This window comes from Amborella trichopoda, chromosome 9, assembly GCF_054954075.1.
Source record: "Amborella trichopoda isolate Santa Cruz 75 chromosome 9, AtrichopodaSantaCruz75HAP2 v2.0, whole genome shotgun sequence".
In the NCBI taxonomy this organism is placed as follows: Eukaryota; Viridiplantae; Streptophyta; class Magnoliopsida; order Amborellales; family Amborellaceae; genus Amborella; species Amborella trichopoda.
In genome coordinates this window covers 3,792,497-3,819,809 of record NC_142344.1, presented here as the reverse complement: position 1 = coordinate 3,819,809, position 27,313 = coordinate 3,792,497, and the positions used below count along the sequence as shown (strand labels likewise).

General features: G+C 35.4%; 2 protein-coding genes across 2 annotated transcripts in view; one reads left to right on the top strand and one right to left on the bottom strand.

Annotated features, from left to right (window-relative positions):
• The first annotated feature begins 4,712 nt into the window (after positions 1 to 4,712).
• Positions 4,713 to 27,313, top strand: part of LOC18437762 (peroxidase P7) — a 48,145-nt gene continuing 25,544 nt past the window's right edge. The window contains 4 exon segments of the mRNA XM_088847158.1: positions 4,713 to 5,001; positions 5,235 to 5,426; positions 6,067 to 6,606; positions 6,832 to 6,834. Of these exon segments, the coding sequence (XP_088703284.1) occupies positions 4,789 to 5,001; positions 5,235 to 5,426; positions 6,067 to 6,606; positions 6,832 to 6,834 (948 nt within the window). The 5' untranslated portion in view covers positions 4,713 to 4,788.
• On the bottom strand, positions 9,297 to 10,834 carry LOC18437761 (peroxidase P7). The gene is made up of 3 exons (XM_006847960.4): positions 10,512 to 10,834; positions 10,209 to 10,382; positions 9,297 to 10,080 (listed from the first exon to the last, which is right to left on the bottom strand). Exons 1-3 carry the CDS (start codon positions 10,728 to 10,730, stop codon positions 9,529 to 9,531), a joined length of 945 nt encoding a protein of 314 aa, XP_006848023.2. The 5' UTR covers positions 10,731 to 10,834; the 3' UTR covers positions 9,297 to 9,528.

Below are 27,313 nucleotides of genomic sequence, written 5' to 3'. Positions count from 1 at the left end.
GGATCTATGATATAAACTGAGTCACTCTGAATGTATTTATGCTTTAGATCTATAACTTTGCAACTCAAAAAATAATGTAGATTTATTGATCAACAAATAATTCATCATCGTCAAAACTTTTTTCCAACTAATTGGAATCGGCTAATTGCTCTACAAATAATTAACAAAATAAAATATTAGATAGGTTATTTGTGATGTTCAAATATTTTATTTTATTTTCCAAATTTACAATTGTGGTGATCAAAGTTTCTACCCTAAAACTTTATATTACATTTGAATAGGTTCGTCAGATGAAACCACTGTTCGCAAACTTGGTTGGTCCAACTTGGAACCGGCCGGTAAAACTGGAACGATCCGGTTTGGCTGGTTTTGGTTGTCCGACCAAGTATTTTAAATTTTTTACAAAAATTATATAAAATCTCAAACATAAGAGATTTATTTATGGTGTGTTGTTTAATGTTTTTTATCATTTGGCAAAGATTGGAAAGTGTTTTGGTCATGTATATTTATTTTTATGCTTTTCCATCTTTTTTGAAAAATTTCAAGAATACGTTTGGACACAAATCAATTTTTTAAAATCCATTATTTTCATTACATATCAACTTCACAGGGAAATGCTTTGTTTAATCATGTTTTAAATATACTTTTCAAAGTTTTTTTGAATTTTTAATATTTGTTTTATTTTTTAACACTTTTTGGACAGACCGAGACATGCCTGGTTAGACTGGTTGCACCAATTGGTTTACCAATTACTCAAACCCAGCCCTTGATCGGTTATCAAAACCAAATATCGAAACTCATTATCAAGTCAATATCCCCCATAATCCATTTGACATTGTGGCGTAAAAAGGATGGGCCCATAGGGATGTTCTTCCAAAGAGCAACTTTTCTTAAGAACTCTCCATATAGATGTATTATTAAAATACCTATTTTTAAAGAAGCTTGCAATTAGAGAGGATGGATTAATGAGTATTTTCCATGTCAATTTCATCATGCCTGCAGTATTGAAATCGGAGATGTCTTGGATCTCAAGTCCTCCCTCTTCCATAGTAAGACATACATTCTTCTACCTGACTAGATGGATCCCCTTCTTACCAACTATGCCTGCCCATAGAAAGTTTCGCTACAGCCTCTCAACCATATCGCATGTACACTTTGGCAAGATAAAATTTAAAATCCAAAAGATAGCCGATGGACTTAGTACTGATTTCAATAGCTGCAAACGAATATACCTTATAAGGATTGTACCATGTAAGGACCATACAAACGTGCCAAGACCCTATCTTACAAATGAATATACCATGTAAGGACCATACAAACTTCATGATCGTTGATGTCATCATCGTGCCATCATTGGATGGAGGGTGATGAAGAAAGATGGGACCCACCAAAAACTGATATGAATCGAAGTGATTGATCCATCACTATCTATCTATCACTGTCTATCTCTGACTTGGATGATGATAAATACCTATACGATCGTAGATTTACATGTGGTTATATGAATCATATGGGATACTCTACATTGTATTAATGTAAATGTCTGTTATATCCCCAAAGATCTTAACAACTAGCACCCTAGTTTTAGTTAGGACCTCTAGGGCGGCTAGAGGTGTGCAGCGTCTGGGTCGAGCTTGGATCTGACAAGCACATAGTCAAGACACACACGCGCACACATATTAAACATAGGCCGGTCCCACAGGGATTGGTCGAAGTCAACCTCAGACCCCTTAGGTCACCACTAGTTCGAGTTCACCCCGTTCCAAACCCGACTTATTTACACCCTTGTCACCCAAGTCGGATGGGTTAGGGGATCTGATTGGGATCGAGTCCAGATCTCAATTTGAGTCCAATTTAGATCCTATCAGGTCGGGTAAGGGTTATCCCAATCCAACCTGACCCGATATATATAAGTGTAAAATGTGTAAATATATATCAATTCTATTATTAACCTCGAACAGGACCCGAGTTGGTGATTGGGTTTGACTTGGGTCTGGGTCGGATCAACGTCTGACATAGAGCTAGTTGGGTTGGATCTAGACCCCGGCTGACCCACTTGTCGCAACAGAGTAAAAGGGGCCCATTTAGCATTCTCCCGTATTGGGCGACTTCTAGATTTTATTACATTGTGTGAAGTAGTTATATGTGATATCCTATCCAGTTTTCTGAATGAAAAAAAGTTATCTAAGGTTGAAAGCTTATATAAACCTAATAGAAGTAAGTTAAAAAATCCTAGTAGATTCAATGTTGGAAAACTTTTCAATTGATCATCTTGACTTCGAGATGTGTGAATATAGTCTCGATCTCGAAATCTATGAATTAGTCTCGATCTCGAGATGTATGAATATAAAAAAACAATTTCAAGTCCCGAAAATATCGAATTTTGTAAGAAGTCATTTGAACCATTTATTTTCAAGATTTTCAAGTATTTATAGATTTTCCCGATTTATATTGGTTTTAGAATTTTAGATTTCATAATTAGAGTTAAACATGAATTTTCAAATAATTATAAAATTCATGGAACTACAAGTACATCTTCCGACAAAATCGAGGGATGTGCCTTAATTGTATGACATAAATTGCATAGTATGCGCGGCACCTTATACGAAAAATTCATAATTCAAAGGCACTGTGCCTTTGATTTATGAGTCAAAGGTACTGTGCCTAAACACGGTTGTCCTCAAGGTTAAATGTGATGCATTTCTATATTCTTCGTACACGGAGACACCCCATCTGTTGAAAGCAGTGTTTAAAAAAACGTCGAGTCGAACCGGACTCGCCCGGTTCGACTCGGGAATCGCCATGAACGGATCGAATCGACGAAAAAAATGGGAATCATCCGGTTCTAGAGAGAACCGGATGATTCTGTACAGTGACTCGCCGATTCACTGTACGGAATCGGTGAGTCCGTACAGTGAATCGGCGAGTCCCGTACGGTTTTTTTTTTTTTTTTTTTTTTTTTTTTTTTTTTTTTTTTTTTTTTTTTTTTTTTTTTTTTTTTTTTTTTTTGTAATCCATGATAGATTTTTTGTAATACTTGATCGATTTTTTTGTAATCCATGATCGAATTGTTTTTTTTTTTTTGGAATCCATGATCGAATTGTTTTTTTTTTTTTTGTAATCCATGATCGAATTTTTTGTTTTTTTTTTTTTATTGTAACCCATGATAGAATTTTTTGTAATCCATGATCGAAATGTTTGTTTTTTTTTCTTGTAATCCATGATCAAATTTTTTTTTTTTTTTTTTTTTTGTAACCCATGATAGAATTTTTTGTAATCCATGATCAAATGTTTTGTAATACATGATCGAAATGTTTGTTTTTTTTTTTGTAATCCATGATCGAATTTTTTGTTTTTTGCTTTTTTTGTAACCCATGATAGAGTTTTTTGTAATCCATGATTGAATTTTTTGTAATCCATGATTGAATTGTTTTTTTCTTTTTTTGTAATCCACGATTGAATTTTTTGTTTTTTTTGTTTGTTTTTTTTTGTAATCCATGATCGAATTTTATGTAATCCATGATCGAATTTTTTGTAATCCATGATTGAAAATATTTGAAAATTTGTGATTTTTTTTTTTTAATCCATGATCGAATTTTTTTTTGTAAACCATGATAGAATTTTTTGAAAATTTGTGATTTTTTTTTTTTAATCCATGATCGAATTTTTTTTTGTAATCCATGATAGAATTTTTTGAAAATTGCTGATTTTTTTTTTTAATCCATGATCGATTTTTTTGAAAATTTGTTATTTTTTTTTTTAATCCATATTATTCAAAGAGAAAATGAGAGAGATGATGATTCTGAGGCCACCCTATCCCAGTCATATTATTCACATATCGAGTCCCAACAGCAACAGTGTAGGGATGAGCACGACAGTGCAAGTGAGCATGAAGAATGGACAATCTTCGGGGATTTTAGATTGGGAATACAACAAAACACTAACACTCAGGGATTTGGGAATAGTCAGACGCTTGCTAATATCGATGGTTCGTTTTTAGATCGAATCAATGAGTTGTTAAACGAATTCAATCAATGGCACCAGCGTGACCAAGAAGAACAATAACGTCGTCTATCATTTTATTTTTAGATCATATGTTACTAATTTTATGCTTTATTGTAGTCCATGTATGTTGATATACTTATTCCATGATAATTATATGTTTATCCTTTTGTGTGATGTAAATTAAATGCTGAATGACGGTTCATGTAGGGAAAGAACATATCAATATTCGCATATTCATTCAAAAACATGAAAATTCTTAATGGAGTACCCTTATTTCTTATTGAATTCCTAAAAAACAATATTTATAATGAATTTTAATAATTTTTTCGGATTTTTTTTAAGCTTTATTATGACCGATTCACCCGATTCCCGATCAGAATCGCCAATTTGCCGATCCGAATCGGTTTTGGAAGCCCTATTCGGGTCACCGATCCGTTTTTTAAACCATTGGTTGTAAGGGTTAAAACTCCATAAGAAGAGACCACGTCCAACTCCAAACCAGCACAATTGCAGAGAGAGGAGTCATAAAAGGAGATGAAAAATCATATGAAAAAGTCGCTCACTAGTGGTAGTAGAGAGAGAAACAGTCTTATTTGGCGTGCACCTACATTGACTGAGCCCCAACAGTGGGCTTCATCCTCTATTGCTTTTTCTCTTCTCCCCCAACCTCGAGTGAAAATTCTCCATATAAATACATCTCACCTCCATAATGCACAACAAGATAATTTTCTCCTCTCTTCCTCTAGGCTCTTCTGATCTCTCTCTCTAGGCTCTTTTGGAGAGATGGGTTTTAGTGTTAGTATCACAGGTGCGTTAGTGATGGTGTTGGTGTGTATCAGTGGCATGTGTAGTGCGCAGCTGAGCTCCAACTTCTATGACACCTCATGCCCCAAGGCTCTCTCCACCATTAGATCAGCCATTCGATCCGCGATCTCTGACGAGAGACGCATGGGCGCTTCTCTCATCCGTCTTCATTTCCATGACTGCTTCGTTAATGTTAGTAGTCTAGTTCACCTGCAGAGAGAGAGAAGTACTGAATTTTTTATATAGAGAATAAAATGTTAAGAGGTCTCGCTTGATTTTTGAGAGAAAAAATAATGGTGTCTAGTTTGATTTAAAAAGAGAAATTTGTAGTTTATGAATGAGATGCAAACAATGACAATTTATTTTTGGTATAAAGAGATCATAGTTATTATTCACTGATAGTGTGTGTGATGTATATATAATAGGGATGCGATGGTTCGTTGTTATTGGACGACACGTCGTCATTTAGCAGTGAGAAGAACTCACGTGCCAACAACAACTCAGCGAGAGGATTCGAAGTGATTGATGAGGTGAAATCAGAGGTGGAGAGCATATGCCCAGGCGTTGTATCGTGCGCTGACATCCTGGCCGTTGCAGCAAGAGACTCATCAGAAGCTGTGAGTTTCAACTTTGTAAAAACTTTAGTCTGAACTCTAAATCTAAGACTAAAAGAAAGGAAAATTTGAAAATCTGAACTCTTATGATGATATGCTCAATTTTAATGTTTCAAAGCCCCTAGGTTCTTTCTTCCCATTATCTGAAATCAGTGTTTTAAAAATTGGAATCGAGCTCCGACTCAGGAGATATCTCTCCACTGGTCTGACTCGGATGAGTCCCGAGTTAGATTGAGCCAATGATTGAGACAAATCCGATTCAAAACATGCTAGTTGACAAAATCCAAGTCAAAACATCCATTGTATTATCCCAAAGCTCTCCACTCTAGGAAAGGGGCTGGGTGGTAAAAAAAAAAACTAAATCTTTACTCTATCTAAAAAAATGGGTAGGGGAATCTTCCCCATTGAGTTATCTAAAAAAAAAAAAATAATAATAATAAGAAAAAGAAAGAAAGAAAAGAGAAGTGAAGAAGAAGAGCTCCCCACTCTTTCCGCTTCGTTTTTTTTCTTCTCTTTATCTTTTTCTAAAAGTTAGGCTTCTTATTCCTTTCTTCTCTTCATTTTTTCTTAGTAATTTACCACATGTGCCACAACTTTACTTTATGAAATATAAAACTAACAAAAACATCAAATATTTTTGTAGATGGGTGGACCAACATGGACAGTGAAGTTGGGGAGAAGGGATTCAGCCACTGCAAGCGAAAGTGCTGCCAATGATAACCTCCCTACATTTAGAGATAACTTAGAAGAGCTCATCTCTCTCTTCTCTAGAAAAGGCCTTGACAGACAAGATATGGTTGCTCTCTCTGGTGCCCACACCATTGGCCAAGCCCAATGCTTCACATTTAGGGAGAGAATCTACAATGAGGCCAACATCGACTCCGGATTCTCGAGCACACGCCAAAGCGATTGCCCGACTGACGACGACGATGATGAACTTGCCCCTCTTGATTTGGTCACACCGAGAAGCTTTGATAACAATTACTTCAAGAACTTGGTGGAGCTTAAGGGCCTATTGCACAGCGACCAGGTTTTATTTAGCAATGGATCCACTGATGGTTTGGTCACAACTTACAGCAACAGTCAGAGCACTTTCTTTACGGATTTTGCTTCGGCTATGGTGAAGATGGGAGACATTGAGCCTCTCACTGGTTCTTCTGGCCAAATTAGGGCTAATTGCCGAGTGCCCAACTAAACTGATTGATGACTAAAACCCTAAAGCATGGAGAAGTGTTAAAGCTGTTATTTCAATTGATTATAAGTGTGTTACATATCATTTTTGTAATTTGTTTTGGTATATGTTTCCAATAAGTTGGCAAAATTTTATGAGTGAGTGATTGCCATTTGTTACTGCAGAATATAAGTTTTATTCCTAAAATCGTGGTTCTTTTGCAATCCAAAATGGTAGAAAGTGGGAGATCTTCCCTTTTTTGCCACAAGTATAGAAAATCCCATGCACGACTATAACTAGGTTTAGATTAGACAATGTCTCAAAACCCGATAATCCAGATGTAGAATTGCCGATTTGGATCGAATTTGGTGGGTCTGCGATGAAGGTCCCCATCCCCTAATCTCCCAAACTCTATTCTTCCATTTTTCTCAAACCAAATTTCACTCGTTTGGCTGATATAGATAGCTGATCTGGCCGATCAGAATCGCTAGTTCGTATAGTGGGTGGTGGTTTAAAACTCGATCACAGAGTTCAATCAAATTGATAAGAACATATATCTGATCATCAGTTTTGGATGCATTTATCACACATTTGTCGTGTTTTTTTCTTTATATGCATTTACTGATAGACCTCTACATTGTTAGCCTTCCAACTCAATTACATCTAAAAACATTATATTGGCACTTTTAGTCTTTTGATAAGCTTTTCAACGAACTGAGAACCATTTTGTTTCGAGCTTGGATGGAAACGTTAAGAAAAATTTAGTTAGCAAGTGTTATTTACTGGAAAATCCATTATCATACTTCAAAATCCATGGCATCGTAGACATCAAGAGTCAAAGAAACTTAAGGCTGTTTTTGCACATGCTAATAATCATATCAAAGTAATAGCCTTGTTTACTTTTTCTTAAGTGTTTATTCGTAATTCTAGGAAAGAAATTTGGGGACTTCCCTTCTCAAATTTATTGTGCTATGTAAATATTGTATTGAATATATTGACCATGAGAGAAGGCAGTTTTTTGAAATTATGGTCATAATCAGATACAATTAACAAGGGAAAATCTTGCGATCTCTCCTCAATGTATTGAGATCTACATTGGCCTCGCCTAAAACCTAAATAAAATTATGTTTTTGTATTTGATTGTGCCAGTTTGTGTAACGCGTTAATATTAAACAATCAAAGTAAGGTATACCTCCAAATAATGCTGAAAGATGAATTTTGGGCACATGAAACCCTTGCATTTGTCTAAAAATCTACTTTTACCCCTAATTATAAAATAAAAACCTAAAAAATGTTGCAAAACAAGTAGATCTGTGAATATTTGAAAATGTTAGAAATGGATGGTCCACATAATGAGTTTAAAATATTCATTATTTCTAACTTGAAATTTGACCCCTTTTTTTTTAAAAAAAAAATGTCCGTACTTTAGTTTAAAGGATCAAATGGATGGTTTTTTGGAATCAAAACAACCTTTTCTAATAGATTTTCTAGGTGTGAATACAATGTAAGCTTGATATTTTCTATAATTTTTTCTTAAATTAAAAACATATATAAGAAGATTTTTTATTTTTTTGGTAGTTCAGTAGGGAAGGGGTACCCTTACCCATGTTTTTTTTGGTAGTTCAACGTAGAAGGGGTCCCTTACATGTAATAGAAACCACCTAGCCTTGAGTCCATTCCAATATAAGAAGATTAAAATCAAATAAAAGCACAAAGTACAAAAAAATAAAATCAAATAAATGTCAAAGTTGAATCGTGGAGAATCGAGGATTTAGGGATTATTGAACTATTGAAGAGAGTAAAAACCTAGGGGTCGGGGATGAATCTAGGATTTTCCAGGTAATTCGGGGTAATTAAGTATAGGAATCCAACCTAGGGTTTTGTGATAATTAAACGTATGCTACGGTTTCATACAGACCATTTAAAACTAAGGCGAGTCTCTAGAAAGGCGTCTCCTTTTACTCCCTTTGAATTTGACGACGTGCGTATTTCTAGTACAAGATGTAGTAAGATCATATCACCAGAAGTTTTAACTAAATCAAATGTTACACTTTTTTTTTTTTTTTTTGGGATAGGTTTATAGCGGGAATGGAAGGTGATATTGAATGGCATGGGGTTTTGATGGTAGTATTGCTAAGTGTGTGACTCCATTCTCACCAAAGGGTAGGGGCCCAAATCGGTATAAGGCCTTGGCAGTAGTATTGTCGAGCCCCGTGATGAGGTATCTGACGCTATTATCACCAAAGTGTAGGAGCGCAAATCCCCATTGACTTTTACCACTTTAGCCCTCTGACTACATTACGGTAAGGGCCCAAATCCCCGCTAACATACCACTTTAACCCTCGGACTCCATTCTCACCAAACTGTAGGGGTCCAAATCCCCACTGACATACCACTTTAGCCCTCTGACTCCAGTAGGGGTGCTAGCCCTCTGACTTTGATAGAGGCGCAAATCCCCACTGACATACCACTTTAGATCTCTTGCTCCATTCTCATCAAACGGTAGGGGTGCAAATCTCCACTGACATACCACGTTTTTAGTTTTTTTGTTTTCGTTTTTTTTGTTTTTTCTATCATTGTTACACTCGAAAGAAATGGGTTCGAGAAAAAGAGAGGAAAAAGACGTATAGAGAAAATGGGTTCGAAAAAAAGAGGGGAAAAAGACGTATAGAGAAAAAGAGTTAGTTGTCTGCTATTTGAAGTACGGTAACAAACTTCACTTTACTTAACAATAGCCTCTGATTGGTGTTTGTACTTCCAGACAAGGGAAAACTTAGAAAAGAAAACAAAACCGAGGGGGTTTGGTTGATGCCCCCCCCCCTCATAACACCGTGGATCAAAACAATCGATAATGACATATACTACACTTGCACTCAGATCAACATAAAAGCCAAACACCATTTAAATGTTTAGGGCACTTTGGCATCAATCATTTCAGTTAGGTACCCCACAATTAGTCCTTATCTGCCCTGAAGAACCAGTAAGAGGCCCAATGTCTCCCATCTTCACCATAGCTGAGGCAAAATCTGAATAGAAAGTGCTCCTACTCTCGCTATAAGTTCTGACCAAACCATCAGTAGAGCCATTATTGAACAAGACTTGATCAGAGTGGAGCAAGCCCTTCAATTGAAGCAAGTTCTTGAAGTAGTTGTTATCAAAGCTAGTTGGAGTGACTAAGTCCAGAGGAGCCAAGTTGGTGTCACTACCAGATGTTGGGCACCCTCTCTGTCTGGTGCTTGCAAAACCGGAATCGATGTTGGCCTCGTTGTGGATTCTGTCTCTGAAAGTGGAGCACTGGGCTTGGCCTATGGTGTGAGAACCGGAGAGGGCGACGAGGTCCTGAGTATTGAGGCCCTTGCGGGAGAAGAGAGAGATAAGCTCGTCGAGGTTATCTGTGAAGCTCGGGAGGTTTGCGTTGGCGTCGGTCTCGCTTGCAGTGGCTGAATCCCTTCTGCCTAGTTTCACTGTCCATGTTGGTCCTCCCATCTGTGGATCATTTTTGTGGTTTTTGTCAGTTGATTTTGGGATTGAGGATGTTGGTGTTAGGAGGAAGAGAGGTAAAAGGAAGAATTTTAAGAATCTCTTCCTCCAAAACTAAACTGAATAGAACTTACGGCTTCTGAAGAGTCTCTTGCTGCTACGGCAAGGATATCAGCGCATGAAACAACGCCTGGGCAGATGCTTTCCACCTCCGATTTAACTTCGTCGATCACTTCGAACCCTCTCGCGGAGTTATTGTTCCCACGTGCTGTCTTCTCTTCAGGCAATAACAACGAACCATCGCATCCCTGTTTTATACACATCATGCAGAACATCAGTAAAAATTATAGAGAGAGAGAGATGGAGTCACAGATGGGAGTTGATTAATTGCCCTCTCTCTCTCTCTCACATCTGAAGAAATGAAATTGATCACTTACATTGACAAAGCAGTCGTGGAAGTGAAGGCGGATGAGGGAGGCACCCATGCGCCTCTCAGCGGATATCGCCGAGCGGATTTTCGATCGGATAGTGGAGAGAGCATTGGGACAGGATGAGTCATAGAAATTGGAGCTCAGCTGCCCAAAACACATGTTGAAGCTGTTACTGCTCACCAACAGTATGAGTAGCGCAAGAGTAGCAGCACCATTAAAACCCATCTTTCCCAATACCGCCTGTCCAAAGAGGGTAGCTAGATATTTGTAGAGAGAGAAAGGTCAAAAGGAGCCTCTAAGAGAGAGAAAGTAAGAGAAGGATTATTGTTGCTCATTGTATGATTTGGAGAGATGTATTTATAGAGAGCGCGAGGCGGGGTCTTGACGTGGTTCAGGGAAATTGTGAAATGTTACTGAGCGGCGGCGAGTTGCATGGACGCCAACTACGACTGTTTCTCTGTCTACAACTATGACTGTTTCTCTCTCTGCAATTACGAGTAAGCCAGATGAGAGTGTTGGACGTGGCCTATTTCTTGGTTTTTTAAGTATTTGACTCTTTAAACTTCAAACCTTTCGATGAAGGGGTGTGGTTTTGTATAGAGCTGAGGCTCTAAAACAATCAAAGTAAAATGCACTTTCAAATACTATCGAGAAATATAATTTTAATATTAAAAATCTTTATGATAGCTTTAAAATATATTTTTTATTTTTAATTATAAAATTTAATATTTAGAAAATAATGTAGGTATCTATGAAAACTCAAAAATCTTAAAAATTAACGGTCCAAAAATGTATTACAAAATGCATTATTTTTAAAACTTGAAATCTATTTTTTCAAAGTCCATACATCTTGATGTTGAGCTGGCCAATTTAAAGATATTTGGGCAACCTCTTCTCATAAAATTTGTTAGATAGGTTCTAATTTGATTGTTTAGAGCCTCGGCTCTCGATATGAACTTCCTCAATGAGGAGGACCTAATTATGAACCCTTATTGAATATCACGCTGTCTGAGAAATTGTATGCAAAATGATATGCTGCTCCCGCACGAGCATATTGTTCACTTATTTTCTGAAATAAATCTAAGGCTAGGAATATTTTTAGGTTCTTAAATTTGGGGGATGTAGCTTGAGCGTAGCAAACAAACTTCCAACAGAACTTTTTTCTTTCAGATAGCACGTTATTGCATATTTCATGCGCTTCAAGTAACACTGTTCCAAGATTGAATAAGGAATGTCCAATTGTTAGAGGGCTAGATCTAAGATTTGAAAACCTGAAAAATTATTTTTTATTTGAAAATAATTATCTTCTGAGTTGGATCCCAGAAATCTAAATAAAAAATCCCCAATATATCTATTTTGCTGATGTGATTAATATATATTATGATCCTGCGTATCATGCTATATACGTTCTCTTTTATTTATAAAAAAAAGTCATTTATTTTTTGAAGAAGGTCAGAATCATTTTTGGCTTTTTGAATTTGGAACCAGATGGACAATTTAACTTTCACACATGGTAAAAAAAATATTTTTGGCCCGCGGAGGGAGAATCAGGCGGTTTGGGAGGTATTATTGACTAACAGTATAATGAGAAGGAAGTGGTTAGCATGCAGGCCAAACCCGCTTATGGAGAAATGCGGGCTTTTAATAAATCTATTTTTGAGATGGATTTTTAGACTTAATTTTTAAAGATACGTAATCTTTAACATGGAGATCATAAATATGAAAAAATAAATAAATTTTAAAACTTAAAAATAATAATTATATTAAAAAAAATTGGACCATTAGTTTCAATTATTGTTAGATGAACCACATATTTGCATCCATTTGTAAAATGAATGCCTTATACTTCTTGACCGCATATATAGAAATGGGATCTAGCCCGCACGAAACAATTTTCCTTAAGAGAAAGTTTAAACTGTTATACCTTGGTGCATGCCATCGCCTAGGGTCAAAGATTTTAAACTTTTATAGCAAAAGTGACACACGTTTAACTGTGTGATTTTAAGTATGGTGGCGAAGGATGATTGATACAAGTAACTAGTCTTATAATATACAATTTTTTTAAATAGAAAAAGCTAAAATGAGGTACAGTCTTCTTCCAAATATCATCTTAGAACAGGAATTTTTTTTTGGATATGTATTAGAACAGGATTTAGGTCACTCTAGATGCATTATGCTTTTTATTTGTGATTTTGTATCTCAACAATAGAGTTCTTCTATTAATTTGCAAATAATTAAAATGAACAACGATTGATGATTCAAAAACAAAATCAAACATCACACGCATTTAAATTCAAAATCTGACTTTCATTTTTCACAGCAGGGTAGTCGAGATTATGGACCTCTGACATTTTATGCCCAAAACCGATCTCCAAATGGATTTTCGAAGGAGATTGCATTTGATTAGTTGTGCCTTTTTAATTTTTTATACCTTTTATTTAAAGTGAAAACTGATATAGGCTTCCTTTTAACTTTCAACTCCTTATGATTTTGATCATAAATATTTTTGGCTTCCTGCGGGGAACTTCTCCCTCAATTAAGCTGAAATTCTGTTTGGCCCTGGTCCACAATATGTGTGTTTATAAATACTTAATTGCATTGCATCCAACACCGAATTCGGTTTGTTTTGTTCCAATTTAAGGCAAGATTTGGAAATTTCCCTGTTTCCTCTTTCTTTTACAGATGGTCCTTTTTTTACCATTCTTATGGACTTTAATTTGACCAGATCTCATGGAGCAGCCTGCAGTCCTCCACAATAGTTTTTGTTTATTTAAAGACTGTTGCATGGGACTGTTTTAGATAAGTATATGCTTCCTCAACATACTTCCCTTTATAATATTTTCAACAAAATTCTTGGGTTCTTAATGTGATAAGATGCTATGAAATGATACACTAACCAGAAGATTTGCATGTGCAATATGCTCTTGCTAGAGTATACTGTCTACTTGCTCCCTCAACTTAAAACCTTCTTCAGAGGCCTTTTAGATATGAAATGTCGGATATAATTAAGAATTGTCACATGATGATTACAAAAAAAAAAAGTATTTAGAGTTATTTCATAATTCATTTTCACAATTCAAGTTTTGGACCATCTATGTTCTGTTTTAGGATGTTGTTTTCTTTGGAAAATTTACCAAATTACTCATCAAAATACCTATAAAAAAAGCACACGACCTTGGGTTGGAATAGTTGCAAACGTATAAAATGTTAAATATAAAATGTTAAATAGTTAATCTCTTATGGGTATTTAGATAAAATTTTCCTTTTGTTTTCTATTGGGCACTATGTTAAAGAGGATACAATAGAAACTTTGGAGTCCTACATTACCCCTAGGTTGGGTTTTGTGGCCGAGGGAATATAATGAAGAATGTAGTAATGGTATGGCCCAGGGTCGTCACGACATGATCTCTATCTCTCTCATTTCTAACTCGAAACCACTTCTTCTTTTCCTTTTTTTTAAATTTTTTAATTTTTTAATTTATTTATATTCATTTAAATAACTATATTTCAGTCTAAATTATCAAATGGATAGTTTTCTAGTATCAAAAAAACTTTTTCTAGTAGATTTTTGAGGTGTACCTACAATGTAAGGTTGACGCCTTCAATTTTTTCATTTTTTGGTAGTTGACCAGGGACGGGGGTCTCTTACAATGGAACTCATTACATCAAGTTGCGGTATCCAACTAACCAGGCCGCCTAGCCTTGAGTCCATTCCAATTTCTTACAACCGTTGGGTTCCATCATGTCCATAATTTCATGATGGACAATGATGGAATTGATGTTTCCATCACAAAGTGATGGAAGCATAACTTTGTTATGCTTACCCCTTATCCCTACGGGGTACTGGGTAAGGAGTTGGGTTTTTTAAGGATATGTGGAGAACCTACAACAGGAAAAGCAATTGTCACATTGCTTATATAACCAATCCTTTTCTTTGGTTATGTTTTCGCAGAAGAATTGGGATTTCAAGTACTCATCATTGTTACCACTTGTACCACTATGTATGAAGAGTAAAATCAAATAAAAGAAAACAGTAGAGCAACACAGTACAATGAATGTCAAATTGAAGAAGCAGTTTAAATTTTGATTGAATCGTGGAGAACTAAGGATTTAGCTATGAACAGTTATAGAAACTGTGAAGTTATAGAAGCCATTAACTGTACTTTCATGTATAAATTCACCACTATACATCAAGTTTATATATCAATAGAAATAATATCAAGTTTATATATCAATAGATCTACAAAGCCTGGAGACGTGATTCAGGGCCATCAAAGGTGTCCATATTTTCTCTCTGTATTCTCTCCGTTTCTATCTTTCTCTCTCTAAAATCTCCGCCATTATCTCTCTGCCACTTTAAAAAAAAATAAAAATTCATTCGGCCCCTCTTTCTTTCTCTCCTGCTCTGCCCCTTCTTCTTTCTCCCCTGAAACCTGATTTGAATATCTGATTGTCTTCATTCTAAAACCACATCTAAACTTGCCACCCTACAAAACTCTGCCATCAATTGGATCTGGTGACTGCACCGCTTATGGATCTACTGTCTCTATCATCCGGTTGAGAAGCTCTGCCCTCTGCATCTCGGTCGCTCTCCCTTCTCTCTCTTTTGTCACAGTGAACCTGGTCTCTCTTGATTTCCTGGATTTTGTCTCTCTTAATTTGTTGGATTTGTTTCTCTTTTTTCATTTTGCTTGATTTTTATCACTCTATATCATCTTGTGTTCACATTTTCTCTCTCTAGATCGAATTTGCATTCAAAGAGACAAATCTTCATCCTCAGATATTTTCTCACTCTAGAAAATTCCTTGTCTTGGTGTTTGGTATTTGTGGATAAGACAATGATTTGCGCATGAAATTCTCGTTCTTGGGATACGCTGAACATTGCCCAGGTTTCTCTCTAAAACTCTGTTTTTCACTCTCTTGTGAGACCTTTCAAACTCCTCTCTTTATTGTTGAAAAACTTGAGGAAAGAGATGGACCCACTCCTAGAATTAGAGACAATGTCTTGAGACTATCGATCGCAAAGATCAGGCTTTTACTAGAACTGTGAGAACTTTATAAATTTCTATGTACCTTTCCATAGCCATGAAACCCTTCTTAAAGAGGGATGGAGAAAGCCGTTTTCCAACGTTCGGCTTCTTTCTGAAATCTTTGAGAAAACGTGGCCTTGTAATCCTGGGAAGTGGGTAGTTAATTTATAGCCATTAGATAACGACACTTTCTCTCTCTAAGAAGCCTTCCTTTTTTAGTGATAAGTATTAAATTATAAGAGAGAGAAATTTTACACGTTTAAAGGCCTCATGGCCACACACACATACCAACATCTCCCACTTGGCCATGAGGGCCAGTTATATTGAAATATCATAAAGTCTTTACCACTTAATGAATTTAATATTTATGTGCATATTTTTGTCATGAGGCTTTTACACAAGTGCGGGTATACATCTCATAACAAATAATATCTAAAGTCATGTCATGGTTTTTTACACTAATGCGGTTTTTCCTCTCATGACTAAGACATCAAAAAATATCCCATTTGGGAGTTCCTGACTTAAATATTTCTAAGTCCCAACAAAGCTACATGCTTTGATAATATTTCTGCACTCAATCCCTTTGTTAAAGGGTCTGCAATCATATCTGAAGATAGCAAATAACTTACAATTATTTTATTCTGTCTAATAATATCATAAATATAATGATAATCAATTTCAATGTGCTTACCTTTGGAACTATAAGCTCCATTTCTAATTGATGAAATAGTAGCCTGATTATCACAAACACTTGTAACCGATCCGTCAGCTACATCCAGCTTCAAATCATTTATGAAGCGTTTAATCCAGACGACATAGGTTGTAGCAATGCTACAAGCAATATACTCGGCTTCCATAGTATACCGAGCTACACAACCTTGTTTCTTACTAGACGAAGAAACACATCTACCTCCAAAGAGGAATACAATTCCTGAGGTTGATTTTCTATCATCTGGGTCTCCTGCAAAATCTGCATCAGAGTACCCAGTAACCTCTAAGTTGTTAGCTTGGAAGCACAACTTGTAATTTTTAGTTTTCTGAATATATCTTAGTATCCTTTTTACAGCTTGCCAATAAGCCATCCCAGGATTACTCTGAATCTACTTACAAGACTATATGCATGACTCAAATCAGGTCTTGTACACAACATGACATAATTAATGCATCCTAGAGCTTGAGCATATAGAATTCTTTACATTTCAGGTTTCTCACTATCATTTAATGGACACATTTTCTTTAATAATTTCAAGCCTTTACAAATAGGTGTATCTATGGGCTTGCAATTTTTCATTTTAAATCTCTTTAAAACACTTTCTAAATTATTTTCTTGAGATAAACATAGAAGTCTTGAACTTCTATCTCTTGTTATCTTAATGCATAATATATATGAGGCTTCTCCCATATCTTTTATCTCAAAATGAGAACTTAGCCATGATTTGGGATGGTTAATCATGCCAATATCATTACCGATTATCAAAATATCATCAACATAGAGTGACAATATAACAAAGTTGCTCCTACTATTTCAGACATATACATAATGGTCTAACATATTGGCTATATAACCAATTTCAGTGATTGCATTATGAAAAGTAAAGTACTGTTGCCTAGAAGACTGTTTTAGACCATGTAAAGATTTTTTAAGTTTATATACTTTGTCTTCTTAGCCTTTAATTACATATCCTTCTGGTTGTTTCATGTATATATCTTCTTTTAATTCTCCATTTAAGAAAGCTGTTTTGACATCTATCTGAAATAATTCTAGATCATAATATGCAACTAATACAAGGATGATCCTAATAGATAAAAATTTGGCTACTGGAGAATAAGTTTCTACATAATATGTGCCCTCCCTTTGGGTAAATCCTTTAGCTACCAACCTAACTTTATATTTATCAATGGATCCATTTGCATTAAGCTTTGTCTTTAGGACCCATTTGCAACTGATGAATTTTCTATCTTTAGGGAGGTCAACCAACTCCTAGACTTGATTTCTTTTAATAGAATCAAGTTCATTATCCATGGCTTGAATCCACTCAGCTGAGTCATGTGAGCTAATAGCTTCATTGTAGCTTCGAGGTTCATCTATTGTATCTTTACTCATTGAAGTGTAATTATCTTCATTCATAAATACATAAAATTCTTCTAAAATCGTTGGTGGGGCTCTAGTTCTTTTTGGCCTATCTGGTATACTTGATTCAATTGAATCATTCTCACAAAATGTAGAGGGAGTTTGAGAAACAGGGTCTTTCAGACCCTTATCTTTATCAATTTCATGTAAGTCAATATGCTTACTTAAAATTTTTTTATCATCTATATATTCTAAGAAATGAGCATCACGATTCTCTACTAATGATCTAGTATCATGGTTATAGCCCTTTAGAATTTTCTGAATAGCCTATAAAGAGCATTTTATAGTTTTACTTTGTAATTTATCTCTATTTTATGATGGTATAAACATATGTACCCAAGAACTCCAAACTTTCAAGATAGTAAGGTCAGGTTTCCTACCTGTCCATGATTCATAAGGGTCAAGTTTATATATTTAGTTGGAACATGCATAATGATATAGATTACAGTGTTGAGAGCCTCGCCCCGAAAATGAGGAGATAAATTTGAATGGCTCATCATGGACCTAACAATGTCTATTAGAGTTATATTCTTCTTTCAGCTACATCATTTTGTTGTGGTGTACATGCCATATTTGTTTGGTGAATTATATCATTCTCCTTAGAAAATTTAGAAAATAAGGCGGAACAATATTTACCTCCTCTATCTGTTCGAAGAATGTTAATATGTCTACCTAACTGATTTTCTACCTCATCTTTATATTCTTTAAATGTTTTTAATGCATTTGATTTCTTACTAATTAGGTATACATATCCATAACGTGAATAATCGTCTATAAATGTTATGAAATATTACATACCTCTATGTGTTTTCACATTTAATGGGCCACATATATCAGAGTGAACAATACTAAGTAATTCACTAGACCTTTTCCCTTTATGAAAAGACTTCTTAGTTAATTTACTAGAAATACATGGCTCGCATGTTTTGAATACAATTTCTCCTAAATTGGGGAGCAAGCCTCTTTTAAGCATTTGATTCATTTTGTCTTTATTTATATGTCCTAATCTATAGTGACATAAATATGGATCATCCATACACATAAAAACATCTAAAGGACCATCAATATAATCAGAAAATGATGAACTTTTATTAATATTCAGTCGGTACAAATTGTCAACTTTAGTACCATACACCAAAGCCCTAGAATGCTTCCCAATGGTAACTCGACCAGACCTGAATCTTATTTCGTAACCCTTGTCGTCCAGCCTAGGGACAGAAATAATTAATTTGCGCCTCATATTGGACGCATACAATGTATCAGTCAATAAGAGACTTGTTCCTCTTGGTAAACATAGCTTGAAAGTACCAAAACCTAGTACATCGCAGTAGGTGTCATTTCTCATATAAATCCGCTGGTTACCGGCTGTAATCTCTTTCAATTATGTGAATCCGTCCTTGGTCCTCGAGACATGTCAAGTGGAGGCTGAGTCGACCCACCAATTTCTCAGGTAATGATCGACAATTATTGATTTTAGGACAACGCAGATCAAGTCATTTCTCTTATTTTGATTATTTCGAACAAAGTTGTTATGTTTATTTTTCAGCTTAGGACAATTAAACTTGATGTGCCCAATTTCCTTACAATAAAAACAGGTTTTTTCAACTTTATTCTTTTGATTTTAAAATTTTCTCCCATTTCCCTTATACTTATTATTTTTCTGATAATTGAAAGGTTTCTTGGGGATCTGAGAAGATAAACTTTGGACAAAGTAGAGCTCATTTGATTTCTTCTTCATTCTTCTCTCAGCTTCAACACTGAGATGCATGAGAAGATTTAACGTGGTTATCCCTTGTGAAGAATGGTTCCATGCAATTACAACACACTCCGAAGATGGAGGGAGACTGTTAAGGACAATGGACACTTGCATGCGATCGGAGACTGGATTCCCAGTTGCAACAAAGTCCTTTGCAAGTAGTGTCATTTTATTGACATGCTCGGTCACTGAGTCCGTTTCTTTCATTCTGCAAGAATTGTACTTTTCTAACAACAATTGTACATGGGTCGCAGAAGTGGTCCCATACTTTTCAGATAAGGCGCCCATCATATTTTGAGCTGTTGTGTAATCCTCAAAGACTCTAATTAAATCATCTTCCATAAAGCTCAATATAGTAGTCCTAGCTACTTTGTCATCTTCTAACAATTTTTCTAGTCGCCTTCTGACTTGACCATTGGCATTAGACTCTATAACTAGTGGTTCTGTTTCTAAGACATAATCTACCCTATCTTGAAAAAGAATATATCCAATTTTTCTTTTCCACATAGAAAACTTGGTCCCATTGAGTTTTTCAAGTTTGGAAAGTTTTGACATAACTAGCTTAGATACCATTTTAAAATTTTAGACAATAACTAAAAGTTCAAAAAAAAAGGAAAAAAATAAATGTGGTTAAGAAAGGGTTGTCTACTAGTTAACTCAATAGGTTTGCTGACTCTCAGTGAGCTGGGACCTCAAAAAAAAATAATTTATCGAATAGTTTATGTTCGCACTGCTGTGATGAAACAAAAAATTAATAAAGTAAGGCAACAAATACTTTATGTCAAATCTTGCATAAAAATAAGTTTTATAAAGATATGAATATGTTTTAGCACAAGAGAGAGAGAGTATACAATGATATTTTGATATTTTTCAACAAAAATATGGCATTGCATAATCATAAAAATAATGAATTCACAAAATCAAGATCATAAAATTTTCTAACTTAAAAAGACCCAAGCATAGGATAATTATGCAATGCAATGACAATTATTATGCAAATAAAATATGTAGTAAATCCCTAAATTATAAGCCACAAAAAAAATGCATGCAATTAATATTACAACCTTTACTTGAATAGTTCTTGTGTGCATAACAATTTTCAATAATTCAATAAAATTACGCACAAATTTTCAGCAATAAAATATGAAAGAAATTAAGGTGCAAGCCAACTGATTTCAGCTACTATATGTCTTTATCTTTATCTCTCTAAAATTTCTACAATCTTTTATTTATTTATTTTTATTTTTATAACTATCAACAACGATATCTGTTGAAAACGTTTGCCTCAAAAAAAAAATATTGGTCACCAAAGTGGCACAAAAAAAAAAAAAAACAAGTCAGCATTAAAAAAAATGTTACCTTGATGATGAGCAAAAAATAAAGGTCAAGAGAGAATAAAAAATATGTGATTTGTTTCTCTCTACCTTTCGATAGAAATCTCCTATTTACAAAGTGCATATATCAAAAGTGCAGATGGTTTAAATCAAAGTGCGTCTACTTTTGTTGCTTTAACAAAGTACGCCTATTAACTTGCAAAAGGTATAATAATTTATGAGAGAAAATAGCAACAGATTAATATCAAAGGATTTCAGCTAATTTTTACAACAATAAGATAAACCTAACAATGGAACAATTATCTTAGAGATAATAACAAATAAATAATAAATTGACTCATGGCTCATGAAATCAACTTTCTCGGAGATGACAAATTTCAACAAAGTAAATAGAGAATTGATAAATTTTTTTTTAAAAGAGATATTGTTCAATAAAATACAAACTCACAGGAAACCAAATAATCGATTTCGATCTTGGGACCCTTGGGTTACGTGCAAGAATTAAATAAAACATAAATAAATGAATAATGGAACCTGCGAACAGTAGGTTACGAGCCCACCACGCTTCCAGAAAAAACTCTGATACTAATGTTGAAAAACTTGAGGGAAGAGATGGACCTACTCTAAAGATTAGGGGCAGTGTCTTGAGACTATCGATCGCAAAGATCATGCTTCTACCAGAACTATAAGAACTCTGTAAATTTCTATGTACCTCTCCATGGCCATGAAACCCTTCTTAAAGAGGGATGGATGAGGCCGTTCTCCAACATTTGGCTTCCTCCTGAAATCTCTGAGAAAACGTGGCCCTGTAATCCTGGGAAGTGGGTGGTTACTTTCTAGCCATTAGATAACGATACTTTCTCTCTCTAAGACGCCTTCATTGTTTAGTGATAAGCATTTATTTATAATAGAGAGAAATATTACACTTTTAAAGGCCCCATGGCCACACATACGTACTAACATTTATTTTAGAGTGAGAGTTGAGAATGTCTCTGGTTTTTGGTAGCCTTCTCTTCTTGGTTTATCCTCAAGAGCATTTCTTCTTTGGCTGATCCTTACTTGGATGCACTGTGCTTGGCTCGGTTGCGGCTGTTAAGGGCATGATATGATTTGAAAGACTTGTACACTCTTCACAAGGTTGGAGCCACGGTTTCTTAGTTGTTAGGAGAAGAGAGAGAAAACCCATTTTCAACCTTTTGTTTCTCTCTCAGTATTGTCCCTCTCTCAACCCTCTATGTTTCCTTCACAGGAAATCAAATTTTCTCTCTACAAACAACCTCCCTCTCTCTCTCTGCCAGGCTACAACTTTCCCTCTATTTGAGTCTCTTTGCCACCCAAAAGGGACCACCTTGCTACACTATTGCTTTATTTGCATCCCTTCCCATGGAAAAATCAGAGTCCTTCCAACTTGTACCCATCAAACTCAATGTCACCAATTACACCTTTTGGGCCCCATTTATGCGAAATGTTATTCATGGAAAATGTCTTCTTGGATACATAGATGGGACTTAGAGGAAATCTACTGAGCCAGAAAAACTTGAAGAATGAGGCATAATAATGTTCAAGTTATAACATGGTTGATGGGCTCCTTTGAAAGCAATATAGGGATCAACCTAAGTACTTTCAAAACTGCTAGAGAAGCATGGAAATTTCTTGAGGGCATTTATAATCAGACTAACTGGGCATGAAAGTACCAGTTAGTACAGAAACTTCGCTTCTTCAGACAGAGATCAGGATTTTTACTCCTCCATGAAGATACATTGAGACTCTAGCATTAATGGAACATGCAATTGAACATGGTCCTAGTGCAAAAATAATTACCAAATCTCGGGATGAATTTGAGAGTGTCAGAAATGACCTGATCCATAGAAGCTCTCTCCCCATTCTGAATCACGCTTTTTTTGAGCCAATTGTAGAAGAAACTAAGATCAAATCTCTTTACTCAAGTGTTAAAGGAAACATAGTTTTTTTGGCAACCCGACTTCAGAAGTCAAATGTGCTTAACAGAATCCACGCAATTCGTATTATATTCTTTTCAAGAACATGCAATCTATCAGATGTAACTATTGTAAAGAACTAGGACACCTCAAATACAACTGCCCAAACAAGAAGAAATACATATTCGATGTTGTTGTTGATACAAGTTAACCATTGCTCAAGACCCCCCCAACTCAAATTGGAGGTCCCAGTCTTATTCTTGCTTCACCACTTGTATAACTCAAGTACATTTACTCTGGAATAGGCATAGTCTATGCTTTCTCAGTCACACATGGCCTCTAAACCCACTCCCTCCTTTTCAGGTAACTCTGTTTCTACCTCTTGGCTGATCCACGTAGGAGCTTCTCACCATATGACCTCCAATGAGTCCATCTTAGTTGATTGTAACCCCTAGTCTGATACTATATATATATTGCTGATGGGGATGAAAGTATAAAAAATGGGCTCTATATCTCTTACCTCTGACCCTTCTAGTAAATTAAGGTTCTAATATTTACCATGTTCCTTCTCTTGCCATGAATTTATTGTCCGTTGGTCAGCTTACCCAATCCAATTGTAATATTGTTTTTTTTCCATCTTTTTGCTACGTACAAGATCGATAATCAGGGCAATTGATTGAGACTAGACGTAAAGTTGGTAAGTTCTACTACTTGGACTATCTGTATATGTCAAACTCTTCTGTCTGTGCTGTTTCTACTGTGGATGACACATCCCTGTGACATCAACACCTTGGTCTCATCTCTACATCTCGTTTACAGTCTTTATTTTCTTGCGATGTTCTTAGTACTATTCGAAATAAAATTTTTATTAATGTCCAACATTGTACAATTTGAAAATTCGCTAAGTCTCATGCTTTACTTTTTTCTCGAAGTACTTTTGTTTCCCCTCTTATGTTTGATCTTGTTCATACTGATGTGTGGGGTCCTGCACCTATTCCATCTAAATGAGGGTCACGCTATTTTGTAACATTTATTGATGATCATACTCATTATACATGGGTTTTCATTATGGATAATCGCACTGAACTTTTTAAAACCTTCACTCAGTTTATTCATATGTAGAAACCCAATTTTCCACTAAAATCAAAGCTCTGCACTCAGATTCTAGAGGGGAATATGTCAGTGGGTTGCTTCAACAATTTTTGGCTAGTCACAACATTCAACACCACAAAACTTGTCCCCTTATACACCAAAACAAAATGGTGTTGCTGAATGTAAAAATCGTCATATCTTGAAATCACAAGGTCCTTTCTTTTTTCTGCATTTGTCCCAAAAGAATTTTGGGCAGAAGCCATTCGTACCTCAGTCTTCCTCATCAATATCATGCCATCCTCCATTTTATCTGGCGAAACACCTTTTCAAAAATTATTTGTACGACCACCTGATTATTTGCTCTTACGTGTATTTGGCTACAATTGCTTTGTTTTATTACCGCCAATTGAGAGAGATAAGTTGTCTCCAAAGTCGATCAAATGTTGCTTTATTGGTTACCCTGATCATAAAAAAAGATATAGGTGTTATGACTCTGTGACTAAAAGACTTTGGGTATCTCGACATGTGATGTTTTCTGAGTATATTCAATTCTTTGTCAATAACAATAATTCATTACCTTCTCATCTTTCTTTCTTGGTCCCCTTCTCTGATTCTGTTCTTCATTCCTCTGGTCATTCCACTCATGTCGCTCCTTCTGAAGTCCAGGAAGAAACTCAACAATCTCATGCTGACAGTCCTGATCAAAACTCTGCATTTGCTGATCCTCTGTCGCTCCCTACTCTTAAACGGAGCACCCGGCCATCTGCTCCACCTTCCCGCCTTGCTGACTACGAAATCTTCTTACCTCAACACCAAGCTTTCCTTGCCTCTGTTAACTCTTTTTCAGAACCTCAGACTTATAAAGAAGCTGCAAGTCAACTTGAGTGGGAACAAGCAATGACTGATGAGTTGAATGCCCTCGAGCGTATGCATGCTTGGGACCTGGCAGCTCTCTTGAAAGGAAAAACTTCGGTGGGTTGTCGATGGGTATATAAAATTAACACCAATGTAGATGGCAGTCTCGAACGGCACAAAACCCGCTTGGTGGCAAAAGGTTACAATCAGCAATATGGTATTAACTTTGTAGAAACTTTTGCTCTAGTTGCTCATATAACTACAATTTGTACACTGATCTCAGTGGCTTCTGTTCATCATTGGCCTCTCTATCAATTGGAAGTAAAAAATGTTTTTCTCAATGGCGATCTTGATACAGACGTACCTTCGAAGTTACCTCCTGGCATTGTGGATCCTCACAACAGCGTGTGTAATCTCCGACTAGCCTTATATGGACTCAAAAAAGCACCTCGTGCTTGGTTTGAAAATTTTTGTAATAAAGTTCTTTCGGTTGGATTTCTACAAAGTCATCATGATCCAACGCTTTTTGTGTCTGAAACTTCTGCAGGACGGGTTCTCTCGTTACTATATGTCAACGATATGATTATCTCTTGTAATGATAGGGGTACAATTCATAAAATCAAACAAAGGCTCAATAACGCCTTTGAAATGAAAATTTTGGGTTTCTTGCGGTATTTTTTTGGACTCGAAGTTGCTTATGCTCCTCGTGGCTATCTGTTGTGACAACAAAAATATGCTTCAGAAATTGTTTCTCAAGCTCGACTCCAGAATGATACAAAAAAGGTTGATACCCCTCTTGTGGTCAATGCCAAATTTCGGGCTACCGCTGGTGATGCTCTTCCTGACCCAACCTTTTATAGGCAACTGATTGGAAACTGATATAACTAACCATTTCATGCCCCGATATTGCTTATACAGTACATATGGTTAGTCAGTTTTTGAGTGTTAAAGACAGCAAAAACCTAGGGTTGGGGATGAATCTAGGGTTCTAAAGGTAATGAGGTTAATTAAATATAGGAATCCAACCTAGGGTTTTGTAATATCCAAACCCTAGCATTGGTTTCCTGGAGCAGGTAGAGAGCATTTGAAAACTAAGATGAGTCCCTAGAAAGCCCAGCCATTTGAATTTGACAACGGGGGTATTTATAGTGCAAGATGAACCAGGTTCCTATCATGACAAGTTTAACTAAATCATATCTCACCCCACCTGATTAATTAAAGCCTATTCAATTCTCTGTCATCAAGAGAGGCTTGGATAATCTTTGAGGTCCTAGTAAGTATCTCCCATCTATGAAAGCAAACTTAAAATTGGTAAATTTCAAGAATTTATTATTTTTGGAAAATTTATTGTTGTTGTTGTTGTTATTATTTGTGCCCCTTGTTAGATCTAATCATGTCCCAAATTTGTTTCAAAATAATCTATAAAATAAAATTTGAAATAAAAAATATGAGTCGTCCAATCAATATATGACGATTATGGGCCAACTTGTAAAATTGTGACTCAAGCCATCTGATCAGGGCACGTATACCATATATGTGGGTAGGGTTACATAGAAAGCCTTTTTATTCCTTATATAAAAGCCTAGCCAATAAATAATATTTCTAGGATATCAAGTTTCTTGGGCATGATATTCTCAACCTAGCGACTAACATAAAACAGAAAAAAAAAATTCAACACGCACTTTAAAACTACAAGGAAATAATAGCGTCCTAGAAATATGGTGAATACGAGAAAGTTTATCCTCATCTTTAGTGCTTTACGATGAATTTTCTTTAACAAATGTTTATCCTCATCTTTAGTACATTTTGTTCCTGCTGGAGCATACAAATCCTTTATAAACGTCAAATCAAAGCTCTCACGTGTTTTCTTAAAGGACCCGGTTTCTAATGCGGGGGCCTCGTAATAAATATATTTTTGAAATATATTTTAAGATTTAATTTTTAAAGACATATAATCTCTAATATGAAGATCATGAATATGAAAAAATAAATAAATTTTAAAACCTAGAAATAATAATTCTTGTAAAAAAACATTTAAACCGTTAGTTTTCATTGTTTTTAGATTAAACACCCACTTGCATCCAGCTTTAAAACGGATGCCTTACATTTTTTTGACCGCATATGTAGAAATGCGGTCCACCCCGCATGAAAATAAGTTTTAAAAATAAAATAATAATTCTAGTAATAAAACATTTGGACCGTTAGATTCTATTGTTTTTAGATGGAACACCTACTTGCATCCATCTTTAAAATGGATGCTTTACACGTTTTGGACAACATATGTAGAAATGCGGTTCAGCCCGTAGGAAATAATTTTCCATAATCAAGGGCGAGGTTAGTATAAGGTGTCAACCTTAAGGTATACCTCAAAACCATGTGAAAATGGAATTTTGGTGCCACTTATGAAAATTTATTATTTTCCCCAATTATAAAATTTAAAGTTCCAAAAATAGTGATGATAAAGCAATTCAATAAATATTTGAAAATTTTGAAAATTTTGAAAATGAACAGTCCAAATAATGTGTTAGAAGATGAACTATTTTTAGGACTAGAAATGCCTTATTTTTCATGTCTATAAATCTTGAGGTCGAGATGACTAATTTGAGGGTTTTTTAATTTCAAAACAACCTTCTCTAGTGGGCTTTTTAGGTGCACCTTATTTTGTACATTATA